The sequence below is a fragment of the Mesocricetus auratus genome, unplaced genomic scaffold (assembly GCF_017639785.1).
Source record: "Mesocricetus auratus isolate SY011 unplaced genomic scaffold, BCM_Maur_2.0 Super-Scaffold_100008, whole genome shotgun sequence".
In the NCBI taxonomy this organism is placed as follows: Eukaryota; Metazoa; Chordata; class Mammalia; order Rodentia; family Cricetidae; genus Mesocricetus; species Mesocricetus auratus.
In genome coordinates this window covers 45,577,691-45,601,709 of record NW_024429192.1, presented here as the reverse complement: position 1 = coordinate 45,601,709, position 24,019 = coordinate 45,577,691, and the positions used below count along the sequence as shown (strand labels likewise).

The 24,019-nt window shown below is 36.6% G+C and overlaps 1 protein-coding gene across 3 annotated transcripts in view; it reads right to left on the bottom strand.

Moving 5' to 3' along the window:
- Positions 1-24,019, bottom strand: part of Nectin3 (nectin cell adhesion molecule 3) — a 91,786-nt gene that overhangs the window by 59,706 nt on the left and 8,061 nt on the right. For all 3 annotated transcript variants that reach the window (XM_005074770.4, XM_040750741.1, XM_005074769.4), the window contains exons 2-4: positions 8,453-8,794; positions 4,206-4,502; positions 2,674-2,791 (exon numbers count right to left, since the gene is read on the bottom strand). In XM_005074770.4, the coding sequence (XP_005074827.1) occupies positions 2,674-2,791; positions 4,206-4,502; positions 8,453-8,794 (757 nt within the window). The remainder of the gene's footprint in view (positions 1-2,673; positions 2,792-4,205; positions 4,503-8,452; positions 8,795-24,019) is intronic.

Sequence of the window (24,019 nt, the reverse complement as noted above, 5' to 3'; positions counted from 1 at the left end):
TATTAATTAGTGTGACCATGGATTTGGAATTATCCACTGGGGTCTACTGGGCTCATCTGTGAGTACCTAACTGAAGACAATATATTTCATCCCTTTCCCCAGAATATAAGATAGCTAATAGTTCAGTAAGCAGGGACTGGGCTCCACGAGTCCCTTCTTGATGACCAACTGACTGGCAACAGGCCAAATCTTGCATAGGGTCAGAATAGACTGCCAGCTCTTCTCCCTATCTTTCTGCTTTTCATTTCCCACCCACTCTTCAAAATATTCCTGAGCATTTGTTGGGGTTGTACAAATGTCCTTCCTATTCAAGGATGAACATTCAACTAGTACTTGGTCTCAGCACCTTGAACAGCCATGGCGATATATATTCAACACCATTCACTGCAGAGGGAAACTACAAACTACATCTGCAGATGAGTCCTGGCACAAAAACCAACTCTAAATGGATAAAAGACATAAAATATCAACTATGAAATTGTTACAGGGAAAGGAAGGTGATGAGTTACAAGATACAGTCATAGGCAAGGACTTCTTAAACAGAATGAGTCTCTTAGAAAACAGCCAACAACTGACAAATTGGACCTCATGAAATTAAATAGCTTCTGTACAGCAAAGAAAAGTCCATACCATGAAAGAATAATCCTCATCAGCTATGTATCTACAGAGTTAAAGTATACAACACACACACAAGAAAATAAAACAAATATCAAGAAAAGAATCTAATTTAAAAACAGGTTATGGAGCTAAGTCCTAGTTTGCTTTAATTATCAGTCTGATAAGTCATATCAGATCAGATTGGATTTATGGACATGACTGGTGAAAGGTTTTGGCATTTACCTGACTGCTAACTGACATAGGAAGGCCCAGTCCACTGTGGGCACCACCATCCTTAGGTAGATGAACCTGGGTTATATACCAAAGTTAGCTGTCTGCTTGAATTCCTGACCCAACTTTCCTCAACAATGAACTGTGACCTATAAATGGGAATAAAATATTTCCTCCCCTAATTTACTTTTGCTTAGGGTGTTTTACCATAGCAACAGAGATGAAACAAACAATCTAAACAGATAATTCTCAAAGAAAAAAAAAGAAAAATACAATTGGCTAATACACATTTTTATAAGTTAGACATTGTTAGTCATCAGGGAAACTAAAACTACCTTTAAAGTCTATTTTATCAGCCAGAATGGCTATCATCAAGAAATCATATGAAGGGCTGTAGAAATGGCTCAGCAGTAATGGGCACTTGTTGCTCTTGTAGAAGACTTGTACTTGGTTCCTAGCACTCATATAGTCATTCACAACTGTCTAATTACAGATCCAGAGGATTATAATGCCCTTTACTGGCCTCTATGGGCTCCTATATGAACAGGATATACATATGCAAACACATACACAAAAATAAAGTAAATAAAAATAAATAAAATAAATCAATTGACTACAAATACCATGGAGATAACACTTAGTCACTGTTAGTGGGAGTTAAAGCAATGAAGCCACTATATAAGTCAGTTCTTCAAGAGGCTGGAAATAGAACTATCATACCACTGCTAGGGATATAATCAAAGGACTCTATATCATACTACAGAGATGTGTGTTCAAAAATGCTTAATGCTGATCTATTACCAACAGCTAAGACATGCAATCAGCTTAGACAGATGTTCAGCAATTGATAAATGGATAATAAAAATGTAGCAGATAAGATACAATATAATTTTATTCAGCTGTAAGAAAATAAGACAAGTAAATGAAGCTAGAAAAATTGAGTGAGGTAACCCACGCCGAGAAACAAAACACTCCATGTTCTGTCTCGTATATAGATCCTATCACTGAATTTTTATATTTGTGTTTAATTTGAAGTACCTGAAGGAGTCAGGAAAGTCAAAAAGGGTCACTGGGGTTGGGTGTACCATAAACGGGGTGAAGCAGAACATGGGTGATATGCAAGTAGACAGAAGGAACACCAGAGATGGAAAGTTGAAGAAAGTTAAGGATAGGAAAGGTAGGGATGCAACAGGGGACTTATCTTGACAGAAAGGAGTAATCCCAATGAAGTATATATGAAAAGGCCATAAGGAGCCTCACTAACTTAAATGTAGACCAAAAACAAGAGAAAGAGTTAGAAAAGAGTCATCCTGCAGGGTTTGGATAGTGTTGCTCCTGTTCCAATAGGCCACAAAATCACTAAACAACAATCCCAGTATTAGATGTGAGATGTCTCTATAAGCTGCTAGTTAGCTAGGAACTAGAGGCCCTAGACAATATAACCTCTTGCCATTTCGTCTGGTTGTATATCTGAATGAGATAAAAAAGACTCCATTGCTGAAGATATCACACATCCTAATTATAGAATACAGAGAAATCAAGCTGAACCTTAAGTGGAAGCTTCCTCTCTGCTGACTAGCTTTCATCAGACTTATGATAGCAATTAGAGGGAAAAAAGAAAAAAGGTAAAATCTCTCACATTGCTGCCAGTAAAGAACAGAAATGTGAGGACAGGATGGTAAGAGACAGCAAGAGGGTAGAAAAATACTGAGAAACTTTTCATTTGTTTAATTTCTTCAGCTATTAATTTAATTATGCACAGCACTAATTGAAATCATCTTAATGCACTTAAGAATACCTCTCTCCTTTAAGTAATCATCTACTGTGGATTTAACTCTGCTTTACCTGCTCCACACGGACTTGAAGGGTGGAGGATTTGCATCAGCATTACACTTGAGGTTAACACCTTTTCTTCCCACAAACCAATTTCCATCATATCCTGTAACTGAAACTTCAGGAGCATCTATAAAATCAATGAACATAGTTACAATCATCATTTGTTAGGAGTAAATACACTATACAATGAAAGTACAACAATACAATGAATAAGCTTTAAAAGAATGGAAATTATTTTTCCTTACTTTCACCGTAATCACCCAGGAAGACAATAATTAGTTAATAGTAGTTGACTAAGACAATGATGGGTGGCAGGTGGGTTGGTGGATGGATGGATGGAATTCATGGCTTTCTTTAGCAGGGATGCTGAATGTAAGATTTCATAAATTCCTTTATTAAAGATATAGACTCATAAACAAAACAAATATATTATAGTACTTAATTAAATAAGGATACATAGCATTAGGGTACTGCCTTAGTACCAAGTACCTTATATAACTGTCTTGAAAAGGAAGTTTAATCTAAGAGAAATAAGATTCATATTACAATTAAGTAATATTCAGTGCACATGTAGGCTGTGGCACACATTTTTTGAGATTAAATACAAGTACCATAAATATCTAGGGCTTTAATAGTAATAAAACTATCTATTTACTGCAGTCAAAAGTGTCTTTAGTAACAATTATAAAACAACCCTAACAAAGAAATCTTCAATCTGCCATTTATGGAAATGATAGCAGACAATAACAATCTGAATAATGGTAGCCACCCTTGCTGAGAGAAAGCAACCACTATTTTTATTCAAAAATTTAAAATTCTAAACAAATCACAATGCATCAAAACCAGAAACTGTTGAAAAGTGAAATGCAGGTACACATGAAAATATAAACACAGGTGAGAGAACTCCTCAAAACATTTAAGTACAAAGTAGGCAGTTTTGATTCTTGTATATAATTTTTACCATCACAAATGATAGCTTTAAGATATTTCAACACACACATATAAAAATTGTATGATACTATCAGTTAAGATCAACTTAGAACAATACTGCAGAAAGACAGATTTTTAAAATAGCTAAAATGTATCTGGAAAGTAAAGGACTGCTTGTTTTGTTTTTCCAGACAGGGTTTCTCTGTGTAGCTCTGGCTGTCCTGGAATTTGCTGTGTAGACCAGGCTGTCCAGGAACTCACAGAGAGCCTCTAGATTAACCACCTGCCAAGTAAGGTTCTCACTGAAAAAACTGAAGACCCTGGGGCAGGGTCAGCAGCCCAGTTAAACACGATGCAGTTGCTTATCTTTTAAGTGGTACATATCTGAAGTACACAGTTCCACAGCTTGCTGAAGGTTAGCCTACTCCAAAGTTTCAAAAAGACACAGTTAAACATATTTAAGTTGAGCAAACTCTGCTGTAAAAATGTCTGCATGCTCAGTATTCAAGAACTCGGGCAACAGGAGAAAATTTGGTATGTAGCATAAGCTGAAAGTAGACACTGGTATGCACTTACACTCTGTGTAGTAAACAGACCCTGGCAGTACTTACACTGTATGTCTAGTACGAAAGAGTATCGGACGTCCTTTTCTAAGGCTGGATGTTTTACAACACAAGTAATTCGCCTTCCTCTAGCAAATCTCGTGGGAAAGAGCTTGTACTGGCTGACAATCGTTGCTGTTTCATTGGGAAAGGAAGTTGTAGTAGATTCCATTTCACCAAGATCACCTTCCCAGTCAATATGTGCGACTGGTTTTCCAGTGGCTGCTATACAAATGGCTGCTACTGTCTCATTTCCTCCATCAATTAAAGAATCTGGCCCCTTTATGAGGCTCACCGTAGGTTCAACTGTAAAAAAAAAAAAGAAAAGAAAAAGTTGTACTTCAATTAAGTAATTACAATTTGTTCTAGCCACATCTAGAAATACTTCATAATATTACAAATAAAATCATACAAGTGTTTTTTTAAGTAATGCCAACATCAAGGGCATTCCCAAAATAAAAGGTTAAGTTTTAAATTATCATCACAAAGATAGCTGTCCCTGATAAAGTTTTACCTTCTAAGATGAATGAAATACAACCCAATTAAAAGATTTCTGTGACCCCAATCATTATTTCCTTTATATTAAAGCCATTGCTTTAATTGTGAATATAACTTCATCCTGAGCATAAAGTTTAAAGCAAATAATCTTTATAAATAAGTAAAGGTTTTGCGCTATCTCTAATTCATACCTACTATTGCTCTATATTTTACTTTAAAGGCTATTAATATTTCTCTATGTACCTCCTCATGGAGAAACAAGGGAAAGGAAAAGAAACATATGTAATGATAGCAAATATTCAAGTAACCACCACCATCTGAACGAAACATGAGCAACTCATACAAGTTCCTTGCCTATCCTTGTCTTACCCTATCTACTCTATCTACTTTAATGTGGAACCATAAATCTAATGTGATAAATTAATTTTTAAATATCTCCTCATTAGAATCAATAAGGCAAATCCTAAGCAGACAGCCTTACTTCCCAGTACCTGGAGTGTATAAGAGAACTACTGCACATTATTTGTGCAGGTTTTCTTTGATTCAACTTTGCACTCAATAGACTCATTTATTTAGTTTTGTTGTTTTTAAACTCACTTAACTATTCATTTTCCATGATTTATATTCACGTGGAATTTTTACTATTGTAGATTTATTTATACAGTAAGTCATTTATTTATGCCAAAATGTATTACTGGTAGATACTAGGGTTGTTCCCTATTCTTCCTAGTTTTATAGCCATCATTCTTATACATATCGATATATTTACATGCAACTTTCTCTGTTTTGTCTCAAACACTAGAACTGCTTCTATCATGCTTATTTTCAACTTCACATAAATTTCCTTAAGGTGCCAGTTAACTTGCAATCTTCAAGCTATGGATCCACATATTCACCAACTAATGTTATTAAACTATTCAGTATTCCAATCTCATATATGGTATGACACATCATTAAGATTTAAATTTCTCAGGTTATGAACAAGGGTAGAGAGTATCAATAAGTTTTAGAGTCATTTTCGACTTCTGTTCTGACAAATACATATTGAGGTTACTTTTTTAACTGTTTTGTGAAGGCTGTACATAAATCTTTGAAAGCAGTTTCTTCTAAATTATATGTAGCACAGATTATTCCTATCAGTTTAAAGACCTTGCCATTCTACTGTTCTCTTTGTTTTGAGATGCTCAGGAAATGAATCAAGGTCCTGTAGATGCTAGCTAGACTCATGCTCTGTCATTGAGTTTTATCATCCCCAATAATTTTTTAAATGTTATTTCGAGTGTACTGAGTTATGTGTTTTTTTTTTATTTACTTTGATGGTTGACTATGTACCAAGCAATACTCTTTCCCCAATTTGAGGCCAACTACTATGTGATTTTAGTTTGTTTCTAGTTATTTCCATAATATATAGATTGATGCATTTTTCCAAATGGTATAAGCAATATTGTTTAAAAGTCTCTGGTAATTCCAGCAACCTATGTCTCCGTAGATCAATCTGTGTGTTTTTTAAGGCAGTCTTATGTATCTAAGGCTGGACTCAAACTCATTCTGTAGCCTGCTGTGACTGAGCTTCTGTTTTGCCTGCCTCATCTCCAGAATGCAGGAATTACAAAAGAATGTGCCCCCATGTTAAGGTCAATTTATGTGGAGCTTGGGGCCCAAACCAGCCTTCCTGTATGAGCCATACCCCAGACACAAGTTTCTGCAATCTTATTTGTATAGGGAGTTGAAGACTAACCTTCTTCATTTGTAAGATTGGTGGGCCTCAATTAGAGGGCAGACTATATCTGAACTATTCATGTGAAAATACTTTGAGACTAAATATATCCCCTCCAGAGATATGTCTTTCTTTATGCCCAGCTACCAGAAAACCAGGATTTTCTCAAGTTCTGCCCACTGAGGTTAATATATACTGGGTCTATGGCTCTTCAAAAACAATTTATGTTGAGTTTAATACTACTCTGACAGTGCAAACATTTGAGCTACAAAGCACATGAAGTAAGATACTCCATACTGGACAGAGCTAAACTTAAGACTTTGCCTCTTGCTTCACTTGATCTTAGCCCAAAGGATGAGAACCCCAAATCTGAGCATTACAATGTTTCTTCCTAATTATTCAGTATCTCCAGGATGAATCAGCTTCAGACAAGGTTATTTTCAACACTTTCATCTTCTCCCAGTATTAATGTAGTCATACTTTGAGATTCCAAACACCTCAGTAGAAGAGCTGGTGTGAAAAAATATATTCACTAAAGCTTTTGTTTCCTTGAGAAACATGTATATTTAAAGTCAATTTTTAAAGATACTGTTTAAGTTACTTTTCCTTGGTCACACTTCCAAGTGAGACCAAGGCTGTTGGCTTACGAATTAACTTTAAAGCAGCAAGGGCTTGAGAACAGATGAGGCAGGAACACAAGATCCCATTTACAATAAAAATATCAGTTTTCTCTTTCATTCAAGTTATTTTGATATGCTCCAGATTTAAGATGTCTTATACTTCATACAAATACTTTGCTCAACTGACAAATTCCTTTTTCAGTGGCCCAATTCCAATCATATCAATTCCTTCTATCTTATACTTTCCCAGAGGACACTTGTGTGGTGAGAGATTTTCATCACAATGAGTGTTACTGGTATTTGATGGGTTGGAGACCATGGATCTGCAAAGCACTCTATGATGAATAGGACAGAGTTCTCAACAATTTTAGCTCCCACATTCAACAATTGAGAATTAAGGCAACTTCACTCCAAGTGTCTCTCAGACTTGGCTGTCTGTTCAATCCAAGTAGGTTTCCCTAAATTTCCTTCCATGTACTGAACCCAAACTACCCATTACTTGAAGGCTAACAACCATTCCTTTTATAAAATACTTCTTATGTTCACCAATTCACCTTTATCTTCTTAAGGAAATCTTACTGGCCTTAGCGTAAGTGTTGGCTCCTCTATCTGAGCAACGAGGCTTTCTGGAGGAGGAAAGGAGCTGAGCAGCGCCTCTCCTCCACGTCAGCTATAGATTGCTCTTGCTCCTCTTTCCCAGATCTATGACTACTACAGTACTCCTCTACATTTCCAGTTGTTTTACATTCTACTTCAGGGAGTTAACCACAATGCTAACAGGTTTATTCAAAGTTTCACCATAAACTTTAATAACTCAGGTAGGAAACAGTGAAATATAATTCATTATGGAAAACAGTATATAATTCAAATAGGTACACAAGTCTTCAATGGCAGGAATAAAAATAATTGTGAAAAGCTGAAATACAAGGTGGCAAAATGCTCCATGAAAGCCAATGCAAGTCACTGGAGAAAAACAAACAAAAAAACCAGGAATAATTTAAACAACAAAATATAACTAAAGTTTTAAAATTGAATGAAGTAGTAAAAATGTTTTAGGAGTTCAGATTTTGCTTTAAGAGCAAGATTTCATGGTAACCTGGATTTATGGCAATAATCTCAAGAGCTGGAATTATACAGGTGTAAGTCACCATGCCCAGCTGAAAATCACATCCATTATTATAATTAAAGTGCCACCCATTATGAAAAAAAGAGCTAAAACTATGCAGCATTACAGACAGGTACACACAGACTTTGCTTATATTAAGTGAGCCTAGAAATATACAACTTTAAGACAGAAATTGAGAATGCTTATTTGAACGTTTTTAATTTAAAACAAATTTACAAAAGCCTCATTTTATAGTCTTGAAAACATTTTGATATAACATTTATATAATAATCAAACCCAACTCAAGCACACCTACCTAACACAGTCACAGTTGTAGAGGACTGGGCATTTCCAAGTGGGAATGTAACAGCTTTGCATATGTATTTTCCAGAATCTGAGAAGCCTATGTTATGCAGAGTAATTGTTGCATCATTAAGTGAGTAGTTCTTAAACAAGACTCTTCCCTGATAGTCTCCTTGAACAGAGAATCCATATTGAGGATGATGAACTGCAACAGTCTGTGTACTTTTGCCATGTATCTTCTCCCATGAAATCTGTGTTATAGTTTCATTCACTTCAATTAAACACTTCAAAGAAACATTCTTTCCCCACACTGCTGTGACATGTGGCTCCACGATAATTGATCCAGCTAAGGCACCTATATAAAGGAAACACAAAACACATGTACTGTAGTTTTGACAATGGAAAATGTATGCTAACAGTCACTTTCCCTTTTTCTCTGCACACATACACATTCCACCCACCCATTTCCCTCTCTCTCCTCTCCCCCCCCCCACACACCCATAAGAGACTACAAAGAGCAGAGATCCAGGTTCAGCTTGAAGTCAGAACGAAAAAGTCCATCAAATCAGCCAACAGAGAGTTCAGTGGAACGGGGACTATGCTGGAGGCAAGCCTAAGAGCAGATCTTCCCCATATCAAGACTTCACATGAAATTTCAAACCTAACTGCCACCTTGACTGCAGCACTGTGAGATTCTAAAGCAGGGTGCAGCTGAAACATGTCTAGATGTGTCCCCCTCAAAAAACCTAAGATGACTGAATGTTATGTCAAAATTACTAAATTTTAAGGTATTTTTTAATGTAACAATAAATAACTTTATTTGTATAACATCTAAGATCAAAGTAGCTTCTTGTGGAATCCTTCAATGCTAAAATTCTGTGAAAAAAATTTTGAAGACAGACCAATATTATCCATAAAACACTAAAGAAATGCTTTATATGAATATGAAATTTTTTCAGCTGATTGAAGAAAAAATCCACCAGCTGGTTTAAACTGAAATAACACAAAACTTCTCCTAAAAGCCATAGATAATAATGATCATTGTGAAGACCAATACGGATGGATCACTTTAATGAAGACACTGCTCAGTAAATGCTTTAAAACATTTACTTAAATCAATTGCTTAAAATTTACCATTACCTGTAAGTTTAGAGTCTAAGTCTAAGGAACAGCCAACAATTAATTTTCCTACCAAGAACTCTATAGCTTTTTCGTAAGTGCTTCTGGCAGGAAAACCATGCTAAAATATACTATTTCTGCTCTATATCACTTCAACATTTACCAGTTAAGCTTCGTACCATTAGTTAATAAAGATGAATGTTCTATTATTTCAGACAGGAGAGTGCTAGTTGATCCATGAAAGCACTACAGTCACAAAAATGTAACTTTTGCATATTCTTGTATATTTGAATAGTCATTCAGTCAATATTTAGTGCCCCCAGAAACAATGCATCTGAAAACTAGCAGCTGAAGGGAAAATGAAATTCAACATACAAATACTAATATGAATCAGTTCTTCAAAAGCAAACAACTGGGCACATGCACTAAGTATAATAGTACAGGGCCAGGCGGAAGCATGAAGAGATAGCAGTTCCCTTGTTGTTCAGCCTTTGTCACAAAAACACCAAACAATTCAACTAAATAGAGAATTCTCAATAGAGGAATATAAAATTGCTGAAAGAGACAAAGTGTTCAATATCCTTAGCCATCAGGGAAACACAAATTAAAACAACTCTGAGATACCATCTTAAACTGGCCAGATTGGCTAAAATCAAAAACACATGACAGTCTGTACTGGAGAGGATGTGGAGAAAGGGGAACACTCCTCCACTGCTGGTAGGAGTGCAAACTTGTACAACAAAACTTTGGATATCAGTATGGTGGTTCCTCAGGAAAATGGGAATCAGTCTGCCCCGTGATCCAGCCATTCAAATCTTGGGCATATAACTAAAGAATGCACATTCACACAACAAGGACATATATTCAACTATGTTCATTGCGGCATTGTTCATAATAATCAGAACCTGGAATGCCCCAACCAAAGAATGGATGGAGAAAATGTGGTACATTTACACAATGTTGTATTACTCAGTGGAAAAAAAAAAACGAAATCTTGAAATTCGCAGGCAAATACATGGAACTAGAAAAAACCATCCTGAGTGAGGTAACCTGTAGGGGAAAGCTCACATACCCGAGATAGAGTGCGTGGACAGGGGTACGTGAGACAGGCAAGAAATAAAAGGGAAAACAGAAAGTAAATCTCTGTCTTGGATCCTGGCCATGGTTTGGAGACCATAGTGCTCTTCCCAGTTAAGTGGTTTCTATATTTAATATAGTATCTTAGACCTCCTTTTCCGGTAGCATTGTTTTCCATTTTAGTAACCCAGTCACAGAAAGACAAGCATGGTATGTACTCACTCATATATCTACACCTCCAGAAAAACTAGGAAACAAGGAAGACCCTAAAAGAAAAATACATGGTCCCCCAAAAAAGGGGAAAAGGACAAGAACTCCTGAGCAAATTGGGAGCAAGGGGGGAGAGAAGAGGGAGGTAGGAAAAAGAGAAGGGGAGAAGAGGAGGGGGTAAGAGAACAAGAGGGACGAGGAAGACTGAGATGGGGAGGAAAAGAGGAGAGCAAGAAAGGAGATACCTTAATAGAGGAAGCCAGTATAGGTTTAAAGAGAAATTTGGCACTAGGAAAACGCTCAGAGATCCACAAGGATGACACCAACTAAGAATCTAGGCAGTAGTGGAGAGGCGACCTTCGATGATCTTCCCCTATAATGAGACTGATGACTACCTTAATTGCCATCTTAGAGCCTTTATCCAGTAGCTGATGGAAGCAGAAGCAGACACCCACAGCTAAGCACTGAGTCATACGGAATCCAGTTGTAGAGAGGGAGAAGGGATGAGCAAAAGAGTCAATACGGTGCTGGAGAAACTTACAGAAGCAGCTGACCTAACCTAGTGAGAGCACAGGGACCCCAGTGGTAAAGCTGGGGAACCAGCATTGAACTGAATGAACCAAACCCTCTGAATGCGGGTGCCAGTTAGGAGGCCTGGGCAGTGTATGGGACCTCTAACAGTGGAACCAGTATTTATCCCTAGTGCACAAATGGACTTCAGGAGCCCATTCTCTATGGAAGGATACTATTTCAACCCAGTTCCAACCCAGGGCCTAGGTTGTTGTGCAAATTATGTGACAGACTTTGATGATCTCCCATGGAAGGCCTCACCATCCTTGGGGAGCAGTGAGGGTGGGTTGGAGGGGTTAGAATAGGAGGGAGATGGGAGGGAAAGGGTATGGGTGATTGATATGTAAAATGATTGTTTGCAAATAAAAAAAAGAAAAAGGAGAAAAATAATCCTGATTATTTAAACAGAAATACTAGAATAGTGAAGTGAATTAAATTACTACTTTTACACTGCAAATTCGAATATTCTTTCAATATGAAAGAATCTCTTTTTTTTCTCATGCCATTACTAGAAAAGATGAACTCTGAGGTTATATTTATATTCTTATAAAAATTTGTGTCACATACAAAAATTAAGAGAACCAATCATTCATTCATCATTATGTCTGAAACATGTATTCCGTATGTGACACATTTCTAGGCACTGGGAACACTCCTAGAGCAGACAAACCCCAGCTTTTACTGAGTCTACTGTCCTATTCAGAAATAATGTTAAGTAAAGTTACACATACACATTTTAAGTAGAACTTTGGAGGAAAATGAAGCATGGCAAGATGAGAGATACGGGTAAAAGAGATAAAGAACAATTCAGATTCACTGGGTACATGAGTGTAAGAGTAAAAGACAATAAAGCCACCACGGGAACAGGGACCAGATCTGCTGGCTTTTGTCTTGACTAAGATGGGAAACCACTGGGGAATTTCTAGCAGGAATATGCACAGTTCTAACTTACATTTTTACATCGGTCACTCCTTGGAACAAAGCAAACATCAATCACAGAAGTTATTCATCACATTAAGACAGAAGGTGGGCTTGAAGCACATTCTGAAAAGCACTGCAGACAGGATGAGCAAGCGTGGAAAAGAAGCAGATAAGGCAAATGATTCCATGACTTCTGTCAGTGCATGGACAATGAGAGGAGACCCATCTATCAAGCAGCTCTAGCAAGGGTAACCTTTAAACAAGAATACAGTTCCAAATCAGTTTTAGACTTCTTGTGTATGAGATACCTATTTCAAAACCACAGGGCATGGTGGAAAACCAGCTAGACCTAACACAATGCTGTTCTGGACAAACTGACAGATTTCATGCAAATTCCTAGTATCAATTTACAAGGAGCGAGGCTTGTGAAGACATGAGACTGCTTAAAATCACTTATCAGTTAATAAGCAAAGAGAAGGAAACTTGAAGACCACTATTGGTGGTCTATTAAAGCACAGAAAGGTTTGAAAGAAGAGAAAGATGACAGGAGAATGAGTAGGGGAGAAGGAAGAGTAAGCATTCTGTACACCAACCTAAGTAACAACCAAAAACAAGTGCTAAAGATTTTAAATGCCGTTAATACATGGAAAGGAGGACTGGGAAGTAGCTACTGTTTCAGCATCTGTGATGAACATAAAACTTTGATTGGGATACATTTAAAATAGAGCCAGAGACTTTTGCTTTCATACAAAAAGAAGCAAAAGGGTTCACCTTCCTGAACAAAACCACCATTTCAGAGAGTAGTCCACAGTAAAAATATAGTGGGTCTTTTGTATCCAGGAGTTCTTTATCTTCGGATAGAAATATTTAGAGAGAGAGAACAAAACTCCCTTAAAGGTCCCAAAAGCAAATACTGACCTTGCTGTGCACTTCACATTATGCTAATCCATGACAGTGAAGAACGTGTAGGGATACTCTGTTAGGGTTCTTCCACTTCATAGGTTCGCACTATCTCCTCAGCATTCTTTCCCTAATCAAGGTTTGCCTCCATCTCACTCAGATACTATGTACTTAACATGCACAAGCTATTTTCCCTGCCATTATTCCCTAAACAATATGCTATTTACATAAATAAATATTTACATACTGCATACATTGTATTAGTAGTAACTGATTTAGAATAATTTCAACTATATGGAAATATGCACCTCAAACTTGAGCATCTCAGAATTTAGAGGTCTCCTGGGAAAAGTAAGCTGCCCCAAAATCAATCCTTTGGAAATACCAAGACTCCATCTGAGAGATAATAAACACAGCGAGTACTTTGTCTGGCCTTAATTTGCCACATGGAAAAGATTTCAAGCCTACAACACCAGAAGAGAAAAACTAAACTGAGTCAGGCAGTCTTCCTGTACAATCACACAAGAAAAATAAAAGACATCAATATTAGAAAGAAATAAAACTACTTTACACACACACACACATACACACACACAATCTATATAGAAAATGTTAAAATCTACCAAAACAAGCAACACTGAGACTGGCAATGGCCATCTTTATGAAGAGAACAATATAAGTAACTGACTAAATTGACAAAACTGGCAATGTGAAGTAAAAAAATAAAATAAAATAAACATTTTAAATACTGTCAGTGGTAGCACCAAAGGAAGAAATGGATAAATCTAGCCATAAGTGTGAAAAGCACTACATCAACTGAAACTGAAAACTCATGCTAGTAGAAATGTAATAATCTAAGTAGAGAGATGGACTCTATCTGTGAATCAGAAACTGGATAGTAAAATATGCCTCTAAATATATCTGTACACTCAATGCAATTAAAATGCTATTAGAATTTTAGGAGAAACAAACAAGATATTTGTAAAATCCACATGAAAATGCAAAAGTGATCTTGGTTAGGCAATAATCTCTTAGCTATGCCATCACAAGAATATTTAGTGACTGAACATCACCAATTAATTTCTGTTCCTTATGACACTCTTGGACAAGCCACCAACTAAGAAAAGATCTTTACAAAATATATATCTAAAAGGGATACCTGATAAGAACCAAATACATACAAACTCAGTCACAAGACAGCTTGAAAGACAACACTTTTAGAGGTGCAGCTGAAAAGAAATAGCACCAAAGATATATGCAAAAGAACATTCGAAAAATGCAAGCTGAAATCACAATGATATGATCACTACTGTTAGAAAAATTAAAAAGAATGACTACCCAAAATGCTGGAGAGAAATAGAATACCTCATGTAATGCTAGCTGACTATAAAAATTATATATACATACTGGAAAGTATCAGATGACTTCTGTCCATACACTATAACTTGTATATAAATGTACACTGCAATTTAATCCAAACAGCACCAAAATAGAAATAGCTCCATTGTTCATCAACAAGTAAACAAATTGTGATATGTTACACAGCAAAAATATCACTCAGCAATGAAAGAGGAACACCCAACTAAGAACAAACAGGAACTTTCTCAACTTGACAATAGCTATCTACAAAATAAAACAAAACAAAAGACTATATAAGTTTGAACCTACTTGTCAGTCAGTACCTGTAATAAAACTTCAAGTGTTGTTCACTGGGATTACAATGAATATGTATGACAATTTGTGAAGAACAAACATCCTGACAATATCATGTCTTCCTAGCCATGAATGGAGGAAGCCTCATTTAGTTAGTTCTTTGCTTTTATCATGATTTTAATAGTTTTCTGCAAGTGGCTTTGTACATGAAAGATTACATTCTTTTGTGAACATTTCATTTTAGAGGTGTTCATTTAAATGCTACCATTTTTATTGAAAATCATTTTTCTTCACATAGTATATTCTGATCAGGTTTCTCCTTCCCACCTATCCACTGCTATGCCCTTATTTATTTCTCTTATTAGAAAACAGATTCTACATTGAGATGCAACCCGGTTTTAAAAAAACACAATTTCAACAAAAGTATTTGAAGGATAAAACTGCATGGCTTAATAATGTTGCTCCTAAGAGCTGTAGGTTAATACTAAAAACTTCCAGTGCCAACTGTAGCATATCTTCATATGACAACTGTGGGTCGGTCAGGGAGGGTCTGTGTGTACCCAAACAATGCAGGTTGGCATTTCTCTTGGTTTCTCACCAGAATTAGAGATAAGATGCTATTGTTGATGACACAACACACCTTAGATGTGAGAAATTAACCAGGAATGGCACTGAATACTTCCTCTTTCTGGCGGCTTTCATAATGTTCAAATGTTATATAGGCTGCTGGTGGAGAACAGGCCCCAATACTCATATCTGGTTATGAATCCTACAAATGCAATTACCAACTACCCAGACTGGATAAGCCTACTTGTGCAGCGGTGGCATGACTAAAAATAGCTTAAAACTCTCACTGGATTTGACATGTTCCACAAAAGAAAATCCATGGCACTGTAAACCTGGACAAGAGCCCATGATTAGGAAGTCAAACATCCTTGGTGGGAACTTACTGCTATTATTTAGCTAAACAGGCATAACATCAAGCTGCCTTCTAAATACTCATTTATACCCATAATCACATGCTGACTTAATCAGATCGCCTCTTTCCAGAGAATGGCAGTAAATATAGAAACTCATGGCTGCTCAAGGTGTGGCAGCAAGGTGCTCAGCCCTAAACATAAAATTTGTATCACTCCCTTGAATGTTTACATAAGTTGATGAAAAGAGGGTGAACGAATGTAAGAGCCAAGAGACAGTGAGAAGGGATGGAAAATGCCATCTTTGGAGCAGTAAAAGTCATTGTGATCAGGAACTCAACACAACAAAGGGCTACCTCCTCTGGGCCTGAACAAGAATTGGTCAGTGAAAAGTCAAGCATGAACAGGACCTTATCCTCCCTCGCTGCTTAAATATTGGTTACTGATAAATGCTGGGAGAAGGAGTCATTATCTTCAGTTGTGTAGCTATTTAGACAATTCCAAGCCCATGACCAAACATATGGCCCTAGTTAAACTTAGTAGTAAACAAAACATGAATCTTGAAACTATCATGGGTTTGATGAAAGAGACACAAGAAAGCATGGGGAATAAGAGTAATCAGACTGCTCTCTCTCTCTCTGTGTGTGTGTGTGTGTGTGTGTGTGTGTGTGTGTGTGTGTGTAACTGTCAAAGAACGAATTTAGCAATAAAAAAGGCTTAATGGTCACACAGAGGATTAAGTAGATGAAGGAAGCCTAGTCATGTGAATTAACAAAGGAGAAGAAAAGATCAATGTGAGGAGAAATTTAAAATGATGGAAGAAAAATTCAGCAAGGAGATAAAAACCAAGCCATGAAAGCATCAACATGCAAGATTAAGTATAAGAAAAAGAATGAATCAAGACCATATTAGTCAGGCACTTATGAACAAACAAAACAATATTAAACCTAACAAGACCACAGACCTAAGAACAAAGGAGTTGAAGTGTTGATATAAAAAACAGAGACACAGAATCTATTAAAGAGGATTACAGTAGAAATTTTTCCAAATCACAAAGAATTGACAGACCCACACACACAAAATACTTAGAATCCCAAATAGACATGACCATAGAAGAAACACTTTACAACACAGTGCAGTGAAAATATCCAAATGCATCTAAGAGAAAAAACATCAAATCATTTACAAGGGTAAATGATCTTATTAAACACAGCTTCCAAAAAACATATAATACATAAAACAATCCTAACCAAGGAATGAAAGACCACTACAATGGAATTTTCATAACACTCAATATATTGAGATGGTTAAAGATAGAAAGACTCCCATGCTCATTAATTGGCAGAATATTGTAAAATGACTATGTTACCAAAACATATCTTCAATGCTATCTTTATTAAAATTCTAGTGATGGTCTTTACAAACAACTACAAAAATCATCCTAAAATTCCCATGGAAAAACAAAAAACTCCAAATAGGCAAAGAAATCCTAAGTAAAAGAAATCCTAAGTAAAAAGAGCAACTCTGGGGGCATCAGAATATCTGATATCAGACTGTCTAACAAACACACAGAAACAAAAACAGCATGACAGTGACACAAACACAGACGCTTAAATCAATGGGGTAAAACAGAAGGACCCACAAATAAACTCACACAGTTATAATCTTACACACACACACACACACCAGCAAAGCAGAAAGGAGAGACTGGAAACTGACCAGAGAAAAAAAATTAAAGAGAAGGAAATAAGAGACAGCACTGGGACACTTGTGACATGAAAGGGGAAGAACTAATAGAGGAAGGAAGATGACCTATCAGATGGGGAAGGACAGCTGAGAAGGGGCATTGCATATGAATAAATTGCAATGACATTCATGTACGAAGTAATGAAATCAATCTCTTCCTATGCTAATTAATTAGCATAAAGTTAATTAGCAAAATAAAGGTATAAAGCCTATTTATTAACTTTACCATTCCCATATAATAACCCTTCAGTCCTTAGTCATGACAACACTTACGGCTTCCACATCACTAATGCTAACAGAAAAATTGAAAAACAATTATCCAATGTATTTAACTACTGAAATTATTTCACAAACACTTCATGTACCTCTGAGAACATATCTGTATTTTCCTACTGCACAAACATTTGATTTCTCACAAAATTTGGAATGGTTCATGAAATACCTAAATAAAATTCAGTTTCTAAAAAGTAAACTGTTAATACCAAAGAGGAAAATTCCCAGGGCATATGATCTAACTTACTTTACAATGTCGTAAGGTGTTCTTTTCATTATGGCCAATTCATAGCAAAAACACAGTCAGGAAGCAGCTTCCTAGATTTAAGAGGACATTTTCCCGCCCTCATGTTGTGCACAGTATGTATGAGAACACTTGCAAAGTTTTGCAGAAAGAGAAACTGAATTACTTATCCAGTCTTTCCAAACTTCGATGACTTCCAAAACACAAAAGCAGAGAAGGGTTGTGGTTCACAAGGAAGCATTAACTTCCACCACAGGTAAATGTGTATGGATTTTCATAGTAATTACCAAGACCCTGCCCTTTTGACTCCTAAGATGGTTAATACTGTCAATTTGACAGGTTATAAAATCACCATGGAAACAAGTCAATAGCCATGTCTATGAGGGATCATCTAGATTAAGTTAACTGAAGAGAGAAGAACCACCCTAAATATCAGTGGTACTATTCCATTGAAGGGGCTGTGGGTTCCAAGTGTACAAAGGAACAGAATGTTAGCTAAGAACAGCATCATCTCCCCTGCTTCCTGACAGCACTGTGATGAGCTTCCTTGAGGCCCTGCTGCCATGATTTCCTTACTACAGTGGGACTGAGAACCAAAATAAGTCCTTCCTTCCTTAAATTGCTTGTCGAGATATTTTGTCACAGTACTGTTATATTTTTAAATAATGAAATGAGTTAAATATTTGAAGTTTTACTCCTAATAAAATGTACAACCCACAGTATTTTAGTGATCATAATTATAAACAGCAAGCAATTTTCATCCAAATGATATTTCTACCACATTTTGAAATTTATTTCCGACCTCCTACTTTTGGTTTTGCACTTCTGATCTTAAATGAAAGGAAGGTAAAAGAAAAACAGTAGTCTACGAATAGGCAGTTTTCATCTCAGAAGCACCAAACACTGCGTAGAACTATTGTTTTCAGGACACTAATCTACTCAAGTTTTATAAATATTAGCTTTCTATAATGATTAAATGTAAACAAGTTAACATGAACGAATAATCTTAAAAACCTCATCCAGTATTTAGGGCAGAATCTCCAAAGTAGTACTCTGAGCTCACATATAAAACTGCTAGTGCAGATCAGCAAGGAAAGCCCCAGTGGCTAGCAGCACTTGCCAGCAAGCATCGAGTCCTGAGTGCACTTCCAGAGGCCACATGGTAGAGAACCAACTCCATAAAGTTGTCTTTTGACCCTCACATGTCACACACACACACACACTCATTCTCACTCAGATTCTACATAAATAAATATAACCAAAGTTTTAAAGTGTAAGTAAGAGGGTGAAAATACAAAAACATAACTGAGCCAAACTAAATTGTATTCAAAATCACAGATTTTCTAAATTATCACTAGTGATTCTGAATACATAAGTTTATTTTGCCCCTTAAAAGATGTCAGTCTCACCACCTAACTAGCAAAGCTTCAGCAAAAACAAACAAACGAAACCAATGAAAACACAAGAGCAGGTATTAACTAAGCATCATGAAGAATTTGTAAAATTATTTGAGGTTCAGATGAAAATAGCTGGATTTTACAGTGCACCAAACCTGAAATTTGGGTATCTATGAAGCAAGGAAGCACACCAGGATCTGGGCATCTATTAGGGAAGGAATCCACTCCAATGCAAACAAGCTTCAATGGTTAGCAACATTTCATATTTACCATCACAGCTTTTCCTGGGAGAATTAAGTGCACCCTCTGGGACTATGGGAGAGTACTCCAGAATTTTGTGCCTGGTTTTCCCCAGACTGTTTTATAACCCATTGTTAATGCTTTCATTGTTTTGCTATAATAAATTACACTCTTTAGTATGAAAGCAGGTTGAGTCCCAAATTCCTGAGAAACTTTCTAACATACCTTTTAAGAAAAGAAGCATCGGGGCTGGAGAGATGGCTCAGCAGTTAAGAGTACTGACTCCTCCAGAGGACCTGAGTTCAATTCCCAGAACCACACTGTGGCTCACAATCATCTATAGTGGGATCTGATGCCCTCTTTTGGTACAAATGTGTACATGCAGATAGAGCACTCATAAACCTTTAAATAAGAAAGCATCGGTTGATATGCTTTTCCCTGGGGCCTGAAAACACATACACACAAGTAGCATTATACAGCCCGAACAGGTTGTATTTATTTAGGATATTTATTATGTATTTAGGAACACACACACATGTACATACACACAACAAAAATTAAAAGGAAACCATGAATTTGAAAGACGGCAAGGAGATAGGTACATAGGAGGTCAGGGAGAGAAGAAGGTGGATGGGGAAATGATGTAATTATGTTATAATATCAAAAACTTTTTAAAGAAAAATAAACATCAAAGAACTTTTAAAGCACTGAGATAAAAACATGGTGCATATAGACAAAGAGTATCAAATAGATACAATATGAGTAAGTAATAGGAAAACATTAAATATGTTCAACTTGGTCTTCATAAATTCACAAACGTATTTTTTTAAGTATGCTTATGGATAAAATACTCATAAATGTAAATTCTAAGTTTTAAGACTGTATGTATTTATGTATATATGTATGCATGTATATTGATTAATAAAATACTACCACTGTTCATTTGTCTAATTTAAGTGAAAAACTCATACAGAGCAACATGACTGATCATACACACAACAAGGCAATGGTGATAGTAGATAGCCAACATAAAATAAAATATGGGACCTACTACATATAATCACAGAAGTAAATTCCACTTCACTAAAAGAAAATCTTTTATGATACTATGAAAGAGAAAAACATTGGTTTTAGTGACCTGAACAAACATTAAGCTTCCACTTATGAAGATGTCATTAGTAAGTGAAAAGCACAGAATATATTTTCAATGCATAAAAAGGTAACAGAGAGTTCAAATCTAGCACACACAAGACTCCTACAAATCTAAACAAAAACAACCCAATCTAATAAAAGAATAAACATGTCTAACAAAGTAAGTATTCACATGGCCCATAATCCTGAGACCCCAGCCATTAGGAAAATACAAATTAAACTCACGTCTTAATATTACTCAACAATTAGGATGACTAAAAGAAAAATGTGCTATTATAAAGAAAATTCTTATACTGCACTGGTAAAAGTATAAACTGTGATAAGCCTCTTCAGAGCAAAAGATGTTTAAGTGTGCCCAGAAATTCTACTGCCAAGACAGGAGAATGTGGATGCTCAGAGTAGTACTATTCATGAAAGCCTTAAAAGTGAAAACAACTCAAAGAAACATCAGAACCCTAATAAATTTTTCAACAATCAGGACAAAGAGCAATATGCAATGGTTTAAAAAAAACTGTTCTATATATAACAATGTGGTTCGAACCACTAGTATCAGTAAAAAAAAGTACTATGCAAGTTTAGATGCAATTTAGTGTTAACAGAATTGTGGTTAGTCTCTTGAGATTTATGATTAAAAAAGTTAGAGGAACCTTTGGAATACTGCTAATGCTTTATTTCGTGGCCAGATTTTTGATTTCATGGATATATCGATTCTATTATAGTCCTTCCAGTGGCACACTTACATATATGTTTTAACACCTCATTCATCTGTCTGAAATTTTGTCCAAGCCAGCTCACACTCAGTATCTTGAAAATACTGTATTTATCTGGCACTTTGTCTTGAATCAACCCCAAATCTCAGTTCATACTAACAAAAGTCATCATGCTTTTGTTATGGGTTCAATTGTGGCATAGAAAATGATATACTGAAGACCTAAGCCCTAGGAACTGTAAATGTGACTTCGTTTGGAAACAGAATTATCTACACATGCAAATAATAAGTAACTTAAGATACTTATACTGAAGTAGGGAATGAGAAAGACCAACCATCATACATTGCTTGAACTCAATGGTTCTCTCAAACTGCAGGACAAGGAGGGAGCCACTACTCTCTGTCTTTCAACTTTCTTGTTTCTAAAAACAGCAGATGTGGGTGGCACTGCCAAGTTCTGCTGCCAGCTTAGGATGGACCACCCCACCTGGACCATATTTACAGCAGTTTCTGTAAGATTAACATATATTTCTGTATGCAATGGTTTTCTAGGAGCAGAAAACCCGGTGGATCTCTTTTACAAGTTGGAGACTTAATGGGGTTGAATCCTGCCCTCAGGAGACATTCCCAATTACACTAGTGCAGAGAAGTGTTCTCTTTAAGGCCCTAATCTCCTACTACACTGCCTTTCCAGCCCATGGCTGTACTGCAATCTTAAACTTCCCAAAGTTTTGTTCTTCAAACCACCTTTGTTTTTTTCCCCCACATGCTTTTTTTCATTGTAGACTTGCCCAAGAGTAATAATCTTGCCACAGACTCAACATCAAACATCACTATCTTCAAATTTTCTCTGCCAAATTAGTTTGTTACTTTTTAATTTAACTTCAGGACAAGTTCTCAGGACAAGGGCATAATGCAACCAGGTTGTTTGCCAAAATATCACACAAATGGCCTGTACCACAATTGCTAACAAGAGTCTTTGTTCCTCCCCTGAAACTCCCAGACCAGGTCCCTCCTGTCCACATTACTCCAGCATTGCTGTAGCGCAGGTTCCTGTAACAATGGCTCTTTGCACTCTGTTTACAGCATTCAACATCTCTGCTAGTCCAAACTTCCAAAGTTCTCCATGTCCCCTCAAATAAACAATGTGGTCAGGTTCTTCATGTAACACTCCTCTTCTTCTGGTACCAATTTCTTAGTCACTTTTCCCTTGCTGTGAAAAAGCACCCTGACTAAATGAAACGTAAGGAAGAAATTACTGGATTAGAGCTTATGATTCCAGAGGGATAAAGTTCATAATGGGAGAGAAGGAATGGCATGGTGGCAAGAGCAGGAAGCCAATGGATGACATTTCCATCCATACACACAGAGGAGGGAGAGGGATCAGAAAGTGACGGATTTTCTCCAACAAGGCCCCAACTCCTAAAGATGCCATAACTTCCCCAAACAAAATCTACTGGGATTCAAGTGTTCAAATACATGAGCCCATGGGGACATTTCAAATTCAAGCCACCATAGGTCCTAATTGCCCACCAGTCTAATCTCAGTCAATAAAATAATCACTTGCCTCTATAAGGTTCATGTCTATATGCCACAGTAATACTAATTCCTTCTGGAATTCTCACCAGTGATCTTTTCAACTTACTATCTTCTGTTTCACTAGATTCCCTCGTAAGGGAAATTTAAGTTTCCTTCACAATTCAGTTACAAATGTTAGTTCCTCGTCAATTCTTCCTTTATCAGCAGTAAAAATATTCCTTTTATAATCCCACAAAATTAACTTCCACTTCTTTTTATGGTACTGGAGACAGAAGTAAAAGCCTCCTGAAGCTAGACATGTGTGCTACCATTGAGCTATATGCTCAAATCTCCTTTCACTTTTTCCTTAAAGACAAGGTCTCACTGTGCTAGGTGGGTTGTCTTGAACTTGTGACTGAAATCTTCATGCCTCAGCCTCCAGGGTAGCTGAGACTGCAGACCTGTACCACCAGTTCCTACCCCACAGTACTTTATATTGGTTTTGTGTAGATCTGTGCAACTCAATTTTCACAGAAATTTGTGAATGAAATATAATTTAGTCAATTTTACAGATTTTGTTAAAAGGTATAAAGTAATTAATTCTCCCTCCCACCCTCCCTCCCTTTCTTCCTTCCTTCTCAGGTGAAGTGTATATAGCTCAGCAGGAGAGTGTTTGCCCAGCATGTTCAAGGTCTGACGTTTGACCCCTGACACTGCAACAATAAAGAAACAAACTGTACATGTCTTAAGGGCAGTATTACAAAAGGATGCTCTATGTTCAACAAAAGGAAGGAAAAATCTTTTCCCTATTTGAAATCACAGTTTTACCCAGTAGAACTGTACTTATGTCTCTTTTAGGCCTTATTGATCATTTTAAGCTCTACCTGGTTATGTTTTTACAGATGTCACATATTTGTGCATATATGTGCATGAA